This window comes from Galleria mellonella, unplaced genomic scaffold (genome assembly GCF_026898425.1).
Source record: "Galleria mellonella isolate WM207_F2 unplaced genomic scaffold, CSIRO_AGI_GalMel_v1 utg78, whole genome shotgun sequence".
NCBI classification, from domain to species: domain Eukaryota; kingdom Metazoa; phylum Arthropoda; class Insecta; order Lepidoptera; family Pyralidae; genus Galleria; species Galleria mellonella.
The window spans coordinates 6,401,689-6,418,875 of NW_026442151.1; the positions used below are offsets into that span (position 1 = coordinate 6,401,689).

The 17,187-nt window shown below is 36.0% G+C and overlaps 1 protein-coding gene across 2 annotated transcripts in view; it reads left to right on the top strand.

Annotated features, from left to right (window-relative positions):
- LOC113517328 (serine/threonine-protein kinase 17A) overlaps window positions 1-10,352 on the top strand; it is a 223,888-nt gene extending 213,536 nt beyond the window's left edge. Inside the window, exons 2-7 of one of the 2 annotated variants that reach the window (XM_052901512.1) lie at window positions 5,790-5,961; window positions 6,453-6,753; window positions 7,157-7,385; window positions 7,959-8,242; window positions 9,048-9,181; window positions 9,273-10,352. In XM_052901512.1, the coding sequence (XP_052757472.1) occupies window positions 5,790-5,961; window positions 6,453-6,753; window positions 7,157-7,385; window positions 7,959-8,242; window positions 9,048-9,181; window positions 9,273-9,536 (1,384 nt within the window). In that variant the 3' untranslated portion in view covers window positions 9,537-10,352. The remainder of the gene's footprint in view (window positions 1-5,789; window positions 5,962-6,452; window positions 6,754-7,156; window positions 7,386-7,958; window positions 8,243-9,047; window positions 9,182-9,272) is intronic. The other variant, XM_052901513.1, reaches the window with a different exon arrangement.
- Window positions 10,353-17,187: the final 6,835 nt, after the last annotated feature.

Sequence of the window (17,187 nt, forward strand, 5' to 3'; positions counted from 1 at the left end):
TTATTATTATTTAAAAAAGTATAAAACTTATCCCAGGCTAACGTAAACTTTAGTCCTATTACAAAATACTTTATCGCTGTACCTTTGTCACCTAGCAACAAACCTCCTGAATTCGAACGCGTTCCGTCCTGTGCATATTTCGGATGGCAGCTGTCGAGGCAGGTGCGGTTTTTTCGGCGGAAACCACCACTCTCGCGCCATATGCTCTGTGTTTATCTCAGTCGGTGGACTTCATCTCATCATTAACAAGTGCGAGCATTAATATTTTTTCGTGACTTGAATGGCAAACATGCGGACGGTCCACCTGAGGGGAATTGTAACAGCAATATGTAATTTTACAGTTGACTGTTTTAGTTTTTTTTTATACAACTTAGAATGGCAAATAAGCTGACGGCCCACCTGATGGAAAGTGGTAACCGTCGCCTATAGACATGAGCAGTACCATGGACATAGCAGAGTATTGTTTCGCCCATGATACCCCCCATGCGTTGCCATCCCTGAGGACTCAGGTGTTATTCCTCTGTACCCAGTAAATTCACGCCATATCCCACCCTTCAAACCGAAACACAGCCATGCAAACACAGCTGCTTCACGGTTGAAACACGAATGGGACAGAGGTACCTAAGCAATCGACTTTTGTACAAAGTCTCCCTCTGGTTTTTGTCTATTATGGAAACACGTAATACGAGTATGTTCTATTGAATTATTATTAGGTCATGTTTAAATTACGAATTTAGTCTCTTATTTTCATCATTATCATTATCAGCATTTAAGCCATTATTCGTCCACTGCTGGACATAAGTCTTTCCCATAGATTGCCATAAAAATGGTCCAGAGCCACCTGCATCCACTGACTTTCTGTAATGCATTTCTGGTCGTCACTCCATCTAGTGGAGGGTTTGCCCGTACGGGGTCGCCACTCAAGAAGTCTTTTATCTTATTCATGTCATATTAATCATATTAATTGTCTACTGCCGAACATAACCCTCTCCATATGGAGGGGGGGGGGGGGGGTTGCCAGTAGTTTGTTACATTTGGTAGGGGGGTTGGCAACCGCAGTTAAGCTTTGATGTTTTAAGAGCAACGCTGCTGCCCATATCTCAGCCATTAAGTACTATTAATTGCCTCTTACGACACCTACTGGAAACCAAAGGGTTGCGCATTCTATGGCTGGATTTATTTTAGTTATTAATATATATATAGTAAAACTGTAACTAGACCATGTCTGTACATGGGATATATTTAAGAAAAATCTATTTTTGTGACTTTAATACGAGCAATAAAATCCAGAACAATAGTTTTTAGAAATTTTGTCTGCCTGTCTTTATGTTTGATTCGGTATCACGCACAAACTACTGCACCAAAACAGATGTGGGTTTCACAATTGTCTTTCTGTAGGTCTATATTAAAATCTAATTATGATACGCCATCTAAAAATAGTCTACTTTAATAATTTTTCCTACTTCTGTAATCTACGTGTACGAAATAGCGGCGGAAAAGTTATTTCTAAATATGTATAAGCAAATACAATTTTTCCTTGTGTCGATGTCGTGTCGAATTTATTAATATTTCTTATCTGTCCTTTATTACACATTAGTTAATAGAATTACATTTTACCTCTTTGTAATATTCCACGCGTAATTTCTTCATCATGTGATTTTTAAAATGTACTAGGAGCAAATATGTTTCGAAAAGTGTTTTTGTTTTTTTTGTAATAAAATCATATTTATACAAATAAACTTGTTTACAAACACTTAAATCGTAATTTTTTCATAAATGCAGAGTTCAGAAAGTTATTACCTGTTAAGAAGAATCTCCTAGAAACTCGACAGTTACTCTCTTAAATCTCTGTTAACATGCATGTGTACAATACACTATGCCTAAAATTGCATTGTCATTAAAAAGCCCGTGCATTTTTGACTGTATATGAACGTGCATGTGTTCTATATTGACAAATAAAAAGTATTACATATAAAACAAAAGAAAAAAACAAAAAAATTATAACAATAACGAAATAGTTTTTATTTTAATGTTTTGATTTCTATGGAATACCTCTCTGACTAATATATTGACAAACAGTCTAAACCGCTGGGTTCGAAGCGACAAATTTGAAATTTAAGTTCCATTTATAATACAGGCCTTCACCATAGGGAAGGATTTCCCAAAATGTCCATAGTGACGGATGATAAAGATTTCCGCGAGGACTGAGTCATGGGAAACGACCAGTCTTAAATATAGTTCTTGTGAGTAATATTGACAATGTGGTAAGATATTTTAGATGCGTGTGTAACTGTTAATCGTGTTTATTATAAACAATGCTCCAGTAATAGGCCAATGTCAACAGGACAAGAGTTACAGGACAATAAAATGAGGGCACGGCCGTGGCACGACCCTTCGATCCGCCGCTGACCCACTTGGACACTACACCTATGCATCTAACATTGTGATATAGGTATTATTGATTGGTTAGTTTTTTTTTTATAATTAGACCGCACAATGGCGGCCTTTTAAAACTTAAGAACTCTTATTTATGGACAGCAATTGTTATCAAAATTCATAAGTATAGAACAATTAAAAAAACGATGGATCGAAATCTTTCCTTTTTCCGCCGTCAGTCTCCAAAAGCATTCTATATGTAGTTCTTTTTAATGGATGACAAAGGAAAGGTAATCGCGCCTGCGTTATCGCTATTCACTGATGGGACACCAGAGAAGGATGATCAGTGAGGATGAAAAGGCAAGTCAGTTAGCCCATTGTGAGGAATTCAACGATAAAATAGTTACAATGGTTTCCAGGGTGAACCGCGTGCAGATCTACCTGATAGGATATATTGATAGCAATGGGGACTAATCTCCCCATTATTAACAATCTCTTTTCACCCATATATGTATATAGATATTGTGGGAAAAGAGATTTTATTGGAGCGATACCAACATTATCCTTGCCGAATATGTACATAATATTTGTATTTTTTTGTTTATAACTCCCGAGTAAAGCAATAGGGACAATGTCAGCTGTTCGTTCGGCCCAGATTGTCAGGAGCAGGACATTTAGGGCACGACCCATCGCCCCACCGCCCTCGGCGCTCTATTTTGATACTGCACACGGACAGGTCATTAAACTACGATTTACGATGCACTGTTATTTGCCATTTTACGATCACCCAGATATTGCTCATAATGTTCGCTGGTGAATGCTAATGAGCCCGTTGAAACAAAGAGATGTTTGTGCACCAATAAACGTGACCACAAAAGGTTTTACTGTAAGAATAAATGTTTTACTTTATGATACTTATCTTTATTTATGTAGAAAAAAGTATTAAATAGTTTTTGAATTCGAAAAAGGAACCATCGTTTTTGTCTATGTGCTGAAATGTTTAAGGGCAAGCGAAAAATCGATAAAGCTACCATGGACACCATCGTTGACTGTGTGAAATAGGTCACGGGGTTCCAAAAATCCCGAGGCTCCACGTTGTAACGAGAGAATTTGTTTTTTACTAATTATCAAAACCAATTAGCTAATTTTAAAATAGCTTGTTAAATTCCGTTTCTTTTTTATTATATATATAATAGAAAAATGTAGAATATATATGTATATGTATAATTTTGGTAATAAGAGTAATATTTGTAAGTATGTGATTTAAATAATACTGTTTGAATTTAATATTGTTCAACACTTTTCATCGGTAATTATATTTTCTGTTATTCCTTTCTACGGTCGATTTGTAGATAACGCCTTATGATGTTAGGCCCGTCATTTACACTATCCAGGTGTATTAAAATTTAATAAATAAATAATTATTTTTATGTGGTATTACTCCTACTGCGTGAAAAGATCCAAATTTTGATTCTTGATCAATTTTTACTCGTAAATCATTGAGGTGTAACGTGGGTATGCAAAAACAATGTGTGAGGCATGACTCAATTGAATCGATTTTTTACCGAGACCCAGTTATAAAACGATCGCTGTTTAATAAAGATCTATATTCTTTGTAATTACACGCACAATATAAACAATAGAGAAGATTAGCAATAAACAAATCTACTGAACTAATGTAGTGTATTCAATGAAGTAAGCTCTGCACGGCGAAATTTTTGTGTTCGTTTTTATACCTACAATTTTTTTTATAGAATATAGAATGGCAAACAAGCTGACGGCCCACTTGATGGAAAATGGTAACCGTCGCCTGTCTATAGGCGACGGTTACCATTTTCCATGAGCAGTACCACGGATATAACAGAGTATACTGTTTCGCCCATGATACTTCCCATGCGTTGCCATTTCTAAAGACTCAGGTGTTATTCCTCTGTACCCTGTAAATTCACGCCATATCCCACACTTTAAACCGAAACACAGCCATGCAAACACAACTGCTTTACGGTAGAAACACGAATTGGATAGAGGTACCCAAGCAATCGACTTTTGTACAAAGTCTCCCTCTGGTAATTTACGTATTGCCAATAAATAAAAAATATTTAATTGATGTATTTTGAATGAAACCTCCTCATTAGCATTTTTTATACTTACTGTTTTCCTTTTTATCAACGGTAACCACTTTCCATCAGATGGGCCATCAGCTTGTTTGCCATTCTAAGTTGTATAAAAAAAGCCAATCTGACAGTTCTACCTGAAAAATGGCAGCTGTCCTCTATGAACAAGTATTTACAGTAAATTATGTATAGCTTCATTATATAAAATTGTAATGTCCATGGTACCCCTCACGTCATTCTTACTATTAAAGTATTATGGCAATATAATTTGCTATATTTACCAAAACATTGTCATGGAAGCAAAGTTGCTTGTTGGCAGACAAATGAGTAGAATCTATTCTGTCTCCAAGCAGTTTGCTGGCATGATATGTTTCTGTCATGGATATATTTATATATTTTTTCTTATCTTGGTCTGTATCTGATATTGATTTTGTATCTTAGTCGACTTCTATAACTGGGATGTTATCCATGATAACAGGGGGACGTATATTTTACTTGCAGTTAGTTATTTATCTATTAATTAAAACAAAATTTATTGTATTTTATACATTAAATTTCAGTTTAGGCGGTACATCATATTTCCCTGTAGTATTCCGCGCTAAAACGTTCGCGTCGACAGCTAGGAGCGCGGCGGGCGGCCGGCGCCGGCGCCGTACCAGTGCAGCGCGCGCGCACATTCACGCGTTACTTAGAATTAGCTGTAAAACGGTTTGCACCTCTTACGCCTCCCGCTTTGTTTGTTAAATTATTCACACAGCATATATAAATTAGCCATTGTTCTCGAGGTAGGTTATGCTGAATTTCCCCATATTATGAAATTCCATAGATACGAAGGTTCAACAGGCATTTTATTAGCTTAAACTACTAGTTAATGAGCTTGTGCATTTGTATAGTGACGTTTACTTGACAACAATTTAATGGGAGAAATCTCTAAGATAGACTAGGTGGATCTCGTTGTTTATCGCCGGGTGCGTGCGCAGGCGCCGATATTTTACAGGCTGGTAATTATCGTGACTAACTCGCGGCTTACGACACTACTGAAATGTTTATGGTCCCTGGAGTATCTTACACGGCGACGGCTAATGAAATTGGCCAATTGCTAATGTAGATTTAGGTTTTGCTCTTGTTGTAGTCTATGCGAACAGCGCATAAATTTTACTGAGTCATTAAACTTTCTACGCTTTCATTAGATAGCTCTAGTAAACTAAAAACTTGTTACTCTAAATGGATTAATTGAGAACTAGATTTGTATTAATTTTATGTCAACAGAAGCTGAATTTATTCTTTTCTTATTTTCAGAGGCAAATTTGCGTCAGTCCGTAAACTGCGACACTTAGTGTCGGGTGAGGAGTACGCAGCCAAATTCATCCGCAAGCGTCGACGCGCGGCGGACACTACGCGAGAGATTCTCCACGAAGTGGCAGTACTTGCCCTTTGCCACGATTGCACACGTGTCGTTCGTTTGCATGAGGTCAGTTGTCACAAATTACGTTCTCTTATTGCACCTAATTTGTAACACTTTACTTTTCCAACTTCAAGTAGTATTCAAAACTACTACAATTATATTATTTCAGATACGAACCTATTGATATCCTATTGATATTGACTTTTGATTCTTAGAACAAATTTCTAAAATGAAAATTTTAATATTAATATATAATTTAATTTTAATTTTATCGAATTATTATTTAATAGTATTTTCAAGGGATCAGAAACTATACGGATCATGATAGCCATTAATTATTAAAGGCACTTACCTTTAAGGTGTTTTCCAACATTTCTTGATTGATCGAAACTTTAATTGGACTGAGGCGCAATGACATTATCTGTTTATTATATAAATATAATAAGATCATCAAAATCAAATTCTTAACATGACAAAGGCTTTTGTTTCTTAATACAGACTACTTTTTATTATCTTCAATAACATTCTTAACGGACACATTTTTTCCTGCATTCCAGGTATACGATACGCGGTCAGAAGTTGCCATCGTACTAGAGCTATGCGCGGGTGGCGAGTTACAGCGTCTTCTGGACGACGACGAGCGTCTGTCGGAGGGAGCGGCCCGGCGTGCCCTGCGCCACGTCCTAGAAGGACTAGCACATCTACATTCACGTCGCATCGCACACCTTGACCTGAAACCACAGAACTTGCTACTGTCCGCCGGCGGCGAAGAGCTTCTTATATGCGACTTTGGTATCAGCCGCGCAATACAGCCAGGAGCACATGTCAGAGAAATTTTGGGCACAAGAGACTATGTTGGTAAGTAAATTATGTATAATTTCTCAAAGTTTACACAATACATCAGTAATATGTCAACACGCATTCAAAATTTTATACACTTTCTAATTTTTTAACCGTTTAACATAAATTATGGTAATTAATGTCGACCAGTTACATCTTCGTTTGTACGACTAAAGAGTGTCATTCAAGTTGACGACACGAACTAATTAAGTTAAAAAAAGGGAATTAAATCACAAATTATTAACTTTTACTGCACATCATTCTATCCGGCTCGAAGGATCAAATTTATAGGTTGAACTGTAATATCAAACCACCTATACTGTAATTTTTGTACTGGTTACTGTTGCATTAAACTATCATATACATGGGTGGTAGAAGATATGAAAATTTGGATCTTAATCGTGATTTCTTTGTTTTCCAGCTCCTGAAATCCTATCGTACGAACCGTTGTCGCTGGCAGCGGATATCTGGTCGGTGGGCGTACTGGCGTACGTTCTGCTGACCGGGTGCTCGCCGTTCGCAGGCGACACCAAGCAGGAGACATACCTCAACATCGCCCAGTGCCAGCTCACCTTCCCCCGGAGTCTGTTCCGCGAGGTATCGCAGCGAGCCGTTCAGTTTATAAAGGAGACCCTTGTCGTTGATCCCAAGTAAGTAGTTCTTTAAGATTTAAATCTATAAAATATGCGAAATTGTAAAATTAATGCGTAGCTCCGAAATTACATTGCGCAATCAGTCGATAAAATTTTATATTGAGAGTATATTTGTAAGTATCTTGTCTATGTAGTGACATAATAAGAAGACAATTTCACCACTCATGATCCATAGGATGTTGTTAGAAGAGACTAAGGGAATCTTCGTAGTTAATGTCATCCTTTATTGATTCTATTCCTTTATCAATTCTACTTTTAGAGTATTTCGCCCCCGGGTGCCGCTGGACTGCCCCCCCTCTCGTCTCAATTCTGTACTGAATGTGGAATAGTATGCTAATATCCTCTTCATAAGGGGACATATGCGCCTTGCCGTGGAACGTTTATGGATTGACACTTAATAGATCTATGAGTATCTATAAAACATCACCAAAAACTTGAATGCGGTTGTCAATGTGCCTACCAAGCGTGGCAGTTACTGGCAAAATCCTCCTTATGGAGAGGCATATTCACAGAAAAGGTCTAAGTACCCTAAGTAGTTACGGGTGTTAATCTAATTATTTCTTTTTTCAGGGGTCGTCTCACAGTGGAAGAGTGCCTGGAGCACCCCTGGTTGAAAGACGAGTCAGACATACCCGCAGTTATCATGGGTGTGGGGTTTAACACCGCTGATGTGGGCAGTGACGACGACGATGACGCGGACTCAGATGACGCCGGCAGTGACGTCACTGGGACCAATGTCAACGGTGTCACAGCGGTGAACGGTGTGAACGGCGTGAACGGTGTTAATGGCGTTAACGGTCACAAAGATGTTAACGTTTGCAACGGCACGAAGGGGACACACGATGACAGTAAAGGTATTGTTGTTTTTCTTTAAGATATAAAAATATTAACAGTTACGAGTTTATATATCTTAGAAATTGGAATCTTTGTTAAAAAACACCCACAGTTATTTAATAAAATTTGTGAAATTAATAAATTTATCAAAAGGGACCCTACCAAACTACACATGCCTATATGTAAGAGTAGCCTTTATCATAAAAATTGTTTTGTGATGTGCATAAATATTTACAATAAGATACCCCAGTCATTTCGTGAAATGCCCTTTGAAATTTTCCGAAGAAAACTACGAAATTGGCTTATTGAAAAGTGTTTTTACACGATAAAAGAATTTGTAAGTCTGAATGGCAGATTAGACTAAGAATGTATTTTACGTAATAATATTATTAATATGACATGTACAATTTTAATGCTTTATAACTATAATATCGACTATTTTTAAATGTTGACATAATTAACTAATTCAATGTAACAATTAATATGTATTTAGAATAATTATTTGGACATACATAATTGATAAACTTTTACTTAACATGTGCTAAGACAAAATTTGCATGCCTTTAGATAAGGCGAAATGTGTAGTTCAGTTACCATTTTAAGACCTTTGTACCACATTTCGAGCAAATAAATTATTCTTATTCTTATTCTTTAATTATTTTATTAGCCTACGATTTTAAATGACCAGCGCCAAACATCTCCTAATAACGACGAAAAATTTAAGAAGTGATTTTTTTTGGGATTTAATGAGATTTTTTATCGTAGCATTTAAAAAGTCGGTACGACTAATAGAAGTGTAGTTAATAGATTAATTTCTTTCCGCAGAATCAGAGTCGCGGGCGGCGGACGCAGCGGCGGCGGCGGCAGCAGCGGAAGCGGAGGAGCGCGACAAGCCCCTAAAGCACGCACACACGCGCGACACCTCGCCGCCCTTCCCGGACGCGCCCTCCACGCCCAAGGTGAGGCGCGCCGACCGCAGCTTATACGATATCACACATAATATCAATATCACATAGTGGAGCCTGTTCTGACGGCCGATTAATTTAACAGCTAGCGGTGATCGCGGCGTTCTCCCCCTCGCTCCGTATCGTGGATGCTGACCGCTCGGACGTACGGTTGCAGGTGTCGCGCAAGTCGCACGCGCACCCGCCGTCGGTGCTCGCGCTGTGCAAGAAGTTCCAGCCGGACTACGAGAAGCCGGCGAAGCTGCCGCACGCGCACCACGCGGCCGCCGACTGCGGCTGCGACTGCGCGCTCGACTGCGGCCGCCTGCGCGCGCGCGCGCCGCCGCCCGACCGCGCCGTGCTCTGCTAGCGGCTGCTGTGCTGCCGCCGCCGGCCGCTAGCCCCACCTGTACATATCTAGTTAAGTTAGACTTACACCAATTGTATATTTTAATACGGTAGGGACCCGATTACGCGAACTCGCCTCGATTATTGTCAGCGCCGCGCGTCGGTCGCGTCGGTCGCGGGCCGCGCCGGCCGGAGTTCGTCGAGTAATCGCGCTCCTACTGCGACGGTACAAACGGCATAATCGTAAGGTCGGGCCGGCCGCGAGCTGTACATAGGCGCACCGCTCCGGTTGATAACTACTTAGGTAATAAAATTGTTAATGTGTCGATCACATCGTATAACATATATTCTAGTATCTAAGTGTTTAGATAGTTTAACAGAGTAATGTATGTTGCGTAGGTTGAAGCGGTGGCGATGTGCCGCCGGCGTGTTGACCCTTGTGCGGGACCAAATTTGCGTAGTCGCAGATCCATATCGGTGTAGAACTTGTTGTCGCGTTTGATGTACAATTTTGAGATTTTAACCACTAAGAGTGGACCGTTTTTGGATTGTTATTAGATAGACGTATTGTTGACACGTAATGGACGCCGAACCGTGAGCTCAAACTTGCGACTTAATTTATAGAAATTAATGAAATCATCGAGTGCCTTCGCGCAGTTGTCTTCTTAGTTAATTCACCATCCATATTAAAATATGTCTATTTACTGTGTATAATTGTTTCATTGTCATTCATGAGGAAGATTAATTTTTAACCATTTCTCAAATAAACACGATGATGATGTCATTTCAGCCTGTTGTGATCCCTCTCATTTGTAAAAATAAATTATTGTGATACATATTTATGGTTTATTATTTATACAATATACCTTGTCCGAATACCTAATATGAAGCTAACAAAAGATATCTTGTGAGGAAGACCTGTTCTCGTTATCTCGTTAATGGGTACTTATAAGTTAAGGGCCCAGAGCCTAAACACATTACCATAATAATAAATAAATTATATAAATGGGGTAAAGATGTTTCTTCCGAGTCAGAAACGAATGCGTAATGCTCCTGGTATTGCAGGCATTCCTAAACTACGGCAACCGCTACCAACTTAGCAACGCTTACGGGCCGTATGCTTGTTTGCTACCTCAATGATATAAAAAAAGCCATAAGACAAGCAGTGTGCTTTGGAATGACTCATATAATGGTGATTCTCGCTATCATTATTACACAATGACAGGATAGTAGTATGCTTACTAGAAGAATAAAATGGTAGGGGCATCGGGGGAACTACGAATTTTCCTCGAATCAAGAGAAATAGATGATTTATCGACTTATGTTACTTTAGGAACCAGAGATAATAATACAAACATGAGAACAAATTATTATTTTTATTGATTACAGTATTTTCAGCTATGGGTCCTATTAATTGAAAAAATCTTGACCGACATGCAAATTTCATTAAGTTAATAATTAGGTATAAACATAAGTACAATACTGTCTCAATATTGATTGCTTATACAATAAAAATATTATGGGAAATCAAATGCTAAATACATTATTTGAATAATACACAGACAATGCTTCCTACTACACAGTAAAGAAAACTAATAAATTGATTTTACAAAATTATTCCAATTTCATATTTGCAACATTTTGTTGCATTTAGAATGCACAAATTAGTGCATACAGTAAACATCCTTGTATGTTTAAATTTGAATATACATACGTATTAAAATTACATATATAAACGAATAAATATATATAAATAACAAATATACTTACACATATATGACATATGCTATAAAAAGGAATAATATAGTTATGTTATTGACAATTCATCCCAGCAATTTGTTCGTTAACCATTAACCGAGTAAAAATCCACGTCAAGATTGTTATAATAAAAATGATAAAGAAAATCAGAGTATACGAGTACATACATTTGAAATTAATACCATAATTAAAAGGGAACCAATTTGACTAGAATTTATAATATATCCAAATAAAAAAAAATACAGAATGTTATAATTAGATACGTGGCAATTATTAATTCCAAATAATTATTGTAGATATATCATAAAAATTTCCGCTCGCTTCGAAACTTCGAATATGATTTGAAAATATGCTTGAGAACTATTTTTCTATCATAAACTGTAACCTCACAGACATTAAATGTTACTACTTAGGGTTTCTCAATTCCTATAGAATACAGCAAATTGGATGTATTTGCATGCATGAATGATACATAGTGAACATTTTAGACTTGGAGGATTCAAATTAGCGATGCAATAAATTTTCGTATTTAGTGCACCGTAATACGTATATATTTACGATAATATTAATTCATAGATAAATTCATATTTTGGTGTCGGAAGACGTTCCACGTTTAAACCTTAGATTATAGAGTGTCTCCATAGAAATGCTTCGAGAAAAACGGGACAATTGTTTCATACAGTTTTACGTGATAAATTATGAGTGATTTCTTTATAACTTCTATATTTATTTTGTCTTATAAATTCTGCATCTTTTAATGCGTAAACACTAATTTTATTTATTAAATAATACGTCAAGATACATTTTATGCGTAAAAATATAGAATAGTGATAAAAAAAAAAAACGTGTAAACTAATTTGACAATTAGTTGACAAAAAGTTGACTCGTTTTTGAGGCTCGATGCTCTATCTATATAATCTAAGGTTTAAACATTGAGTGAAATGTATCTATAAAACCTTTCATTATAGTCTTAGGAATGTTATTAGAAGGAGTAAAATTATGATAGGTGGTTTAATAGAAAAAGTAAATCATGCCACCAAAATTGTTATTAATTTTATTTTTTAAATTATAATAGCATGTGCTTTGTTTATGACCTTCTTTATTAAGTGTAGCTAATCGGCTATTCGACTTTTAGTGTAATCAATATTCGTAATAGGATGTATTAAAGGACTGGAAGTTTCATCGACGGATTATAGAAAACGAGTCGTATGCTGATTCGTATAAAGAAGCTATTTCCTCCTCCAGTCTTTATTTAGTTCACTGCTTACTTCGTGATGATTGCGACCTAAATTCTGAACAAATCCTGTATACCTATAAATTTTCTATTTTACGCTCTCATTATTTCCTTTGCTTTCATTCACTCTTATTTTTCTTAATTGTTATACAGGATTTTAAAGAATAATGCTATGACAGTATCATATGCTGTTCATTATAGCATAGTGCAGGATAACAGCATTAAAATTATGGAATAAAAAATTACTAAAACGTAATTTACGCATTGAAAACATTTTTCGTGACTTCGACTCCATAAACTTTTACAGTAAAAGCTACTAAAATATCTACTGTCATTCGCAGCATGCTATAACGTACAGACTATAGCTAAATAGACTTAGGGCGACGCCAAACGAACGTAATTATCGCAACTTATTTTACGCTGCCGTGTGATACAATCCAACTTATATAAAAAATCGAATACAACGTAAATTACGCGACACAAACAACGCAACTGACAACCATTGACATATAAAAACCCATCACTCGGTTATAATCTCACCTTAACAGTATAATATTTCTCATTATAAGAGATTGGCAGTAGAACAGTCATTTTATATATTAGGTTTCTACACTACAATACAAGTAATGAAGTGAATTCGTATACACACGCACCTACGAGCCACTTCGTTTATTAAGGTTGTCACACTCCGATTTTGAAATGTTATGTTTTTAAAATATTAATTTATTTAAGTTTCTAGTGTGAAATTAAATATGTAATTGTAAAAATTACTATAAATTTAGTGTATTATGATCCATTAACAAGAATAAAAAAAAAAATGTTGTACAACCAAATAAAATATTAGTTTTAAAGAGTGACTAATTTATTGACGAAAACCATTTGTATGCTTTGACAATAACTCATTGGTTCCTAGATATAGCCTGTGTAAAGATCCAGAAAGGTACTTCAGAGTCTACCTCGATGTATCTGCTTATCATACAAATCAGACTAATATACGAAATATATTTTATCCAATATCTATCCAAATACCTGTACCTACGTTGAATCAACGACTATCAAAACTTTTATTACATCTAGACAGAAAAACCCTCAAAATAATGATAGGGACAATAACGGGTCATTGTCCATTAAACAAACATCTATACACAATAGGAGCCACAGATAGCCCTCTATGTCGAGGCTGTTTCGACGCTGAAGAAACGGCTGCTCACGCAATCCTGGAATGTGAGGCTGTGGCTCATCAACGTTTAGAAATCCTCGGAACGGTGAGGTCGCTCCGTGAGGCCTGTGAAGAACCCAGGAAGCTTCTGCGCTTTTGGGCGGAGCTAAGTTGGCTGTACTAGCCACGACTCATACGCACAACGGCCCAAATGAGAGGTTAAGCGCGGAAAATAGAGTCTTTCACATTCACATTCACATCTATCCAAATATAGATTCTTTCGGTTATAAAATTTACAAGAATAAACAAATCCAGGTTGACTTACAAATAAAATCAACAGACGTAGATGAAGAGAAGTAAGCATGCCACTATTAAATAGCTTGTTGCATTATTATTTATTTATTTACACTCTATTGCACCAAGTAAAAAGAGAAATAACAAATACAGTAAATATTAATGAGAAGTGATACAAAAGGCGGCCTTATCGCTAAGCAATCTCTTCCAGACAACCTTTGGGTAGAGGACATTGAGAAAAAGACAAAGGGTAGGTGGCGCATTATTATATAAATATTATCATATACAAACATATATACATACATATATAATATATACACAATTAAATATATACATAATATACACATACTTAACACAGCACACATACAACAGAAAAAAAATTACGAAGGAAAACGAAGAGAGAACACAGGAAAATAGTACTAAAGTGAGAGGTAGTAAGATTTAACAGAGGTTTTGAAGCCAGTAAGAGTTTGAACGCACCGAATAGAGGTAGGTAGTGAGTTCCAAAGACGAACTGCCTGAACAGTAAAGGATTTAGACTAAAAGGAAGAAGAATGAGTGGGAAACTTGAGTAGGAGGTTATTGACACTGCGTAAAGTATGATCATTAGCCTCAGTGAGAAACAAGAATCGGTCTTTTAGATAATCAGGAGCAGCAGGATTAAAAAGGATTGCGTAAAGAAGAGACAGGATATGCAGATTACGACGAAAACGGATAGGGAGCCACTTGAGTTGAGTACGAAATTGAGAAATGTGATCATATTTGCGAAGACCAAATATGAAGCGGATACATAAACTTTGGAGACGCTCAAGCTTGTTTAATTGCTCTTCAGTGACGTCTAAATAACATGAGTCGGCATAATCAAGAATGGGTCAAAGCTATTTTTTTATGGCAAACTCTTTTTCACAGTAAACCATTTCGTAAATATATTTTTCAAATATTTTAAATAATATTATATAGTTGATATAATGAAGTTCTATCAAATAGTCACAATATAATATAATACAAAAAACAATTATATATTTTTTTATTTATACCACGAAGGTGAAAAACAAGCATACAGCTCGTCTGATAGTAAAGGGTCACAGTAGCCTATAGATGCTTGCAACACTAGGGATGTCTGTCACACGCGCGTTGTCGGCCCTGAACAAATTTTTGTACACCCTGTTTTCGTAGAATCCTATACTGTAGAACGCGGGAAGTGAACAGAGAAGGATGAATTTCCTGTCGACATCAAGCAGTGCTAAGATGGCTGTAGACATAATTTCGAACAATTTCAGACAACAAGTTATACAAGCGGTACTAATCTAAAAAAAAAAAACTTCATTACGAGCTCATTAAAGGCCAAAAGTTGACATACAAATTGAATGTTTTATTTACACATCTCTATCTGTGGATTAAAGTCTATGTTTTGTCTATGATAGGAGAAGACACGAATTTAAAAAAAAAAATACTCCGAGACAAAATCGTTTGTGACAACCTTTTTATTATTATATAAAGTCTATAATTTAAAACATATTTAGGTGTCTAACACATTTGGAGTCTTTTATATATTCATTAATATCTTAGCACACACTCAAGGCATTCTGTCAAAAGGCTACATCATCAAACACTCTCATAAGATTGATATGAACACGATTATTATCTAATATTATAAAAAATTTATAATTATTTTCCAATACAAATATCAGGCGGAAAACATAGTGACATGCATCACGCGCGTGAAACGCGGTCATGCGCACGCCAATTACGGACGACCAGTGTTGCCAATTCGGTATAAGGTCGAGCTAAATCAAATTTAAATATCACTTTAATTTATTTAAAAATAAGAAAATAGGGCTAAGTAGATTATACATTTAGTTTTTTTTTTTAATATGGACTCCAGGATATAGGTATGTTCATAACGTGTTTTTTTTTTATACCTCTTAATAGTTTAAATTGTATTCTTTCTTAAATCTATGACTTTATCTATTGTTTCTACGTTTCACGATCTTCTTTACCAAAATATACCGCTGCTGTCCACTACTTGATAGGTGTCTTTTCATTGACTCTCAAAAACAGTAAAGTATACAAGATTTCCAAACAGTTCTGAAATATTAAAAGTAAAAGAAACATGTGCTAAACTTTACAAATCAAATAATGGAATTGATTTATTGAGCCGGTTTATTTTTTTTTTTAATAAAAAACTTTTCCTTTGTTTTGGGGTAGATTTGGGGCTAAGAGCAAAATGAAAACAGATGGTGACGAATGAGCATAAAAAGACTACTAGATGTAGCCCCGAACTAAAATGGCAACACTGCGCACCGTCACGCGTGATATCAGACGTACGCATTAATTCATACAACGGTGAAAAACCTGAAAGGCTTCACCTTGCTGGGCAGTAGTGAGGTCACTTCTTGAAGAGCCATTTCCTGACCTAGTCTCTAATATTTTTATTTCATATTGATCGTTTAGCGAAAGTATTACGTTATAAACCCAAGTAGTTTCAACCTAAATGTTAAACTTAAAAAAGTTCAGACTTTCGGTAATATTAAATTGAAATTGTCGTTTTAAAGATAGAAAATAGCACTTCAGAACTGTCTCCAGTGTGTTTTTTTGCTTAAGTAGACAGCAGACTGACTTTTGTCGCAATCCGAATGAATTAAAAATAAAATTACATCGAATAGACGTAATCAACTTCAAAAATGGAGGAGAATTTTAATTCAATTGTATTTTTTTTTTGTTTTATCATCACCCACTGCTTTTCATATCTGTCCACTGCTGGACATAGGCCTCTCTCATAGACTGCCATAAGGAACGAGTGTTAAGCCACCTGCATCCACTGACTCCCTGCAATGCACTTGAGGTCGTCACTCCATCTAGTGTTTTGATTGATATTTTTTTTATAAATAATTTAGTAAATTGTAAACTGATTTAGAAAAATATTTTTTCATCCGAAAGGATACTTAGATTTGTCCAAAAGAAATTTTATCAATTTCAGTTCAGTATTTTATTTTTTTTTAATCAAAAGGATAAATTTATTGCACTATAAAGTCGATTTTTATTATGAAACAAATTTTAAATTAGTTTATCTTGTATCAATATTTTATGTCTATTCGATGCTATTTCAACTTTTTCATAATTTGATTACAAAAAAAGTCAGCTGGTAGAATATTGCCTGATTTAGAGTTAAACCAGGATATATATATATATATATATACATAATTTATTTCACCATTTCATTGTCAA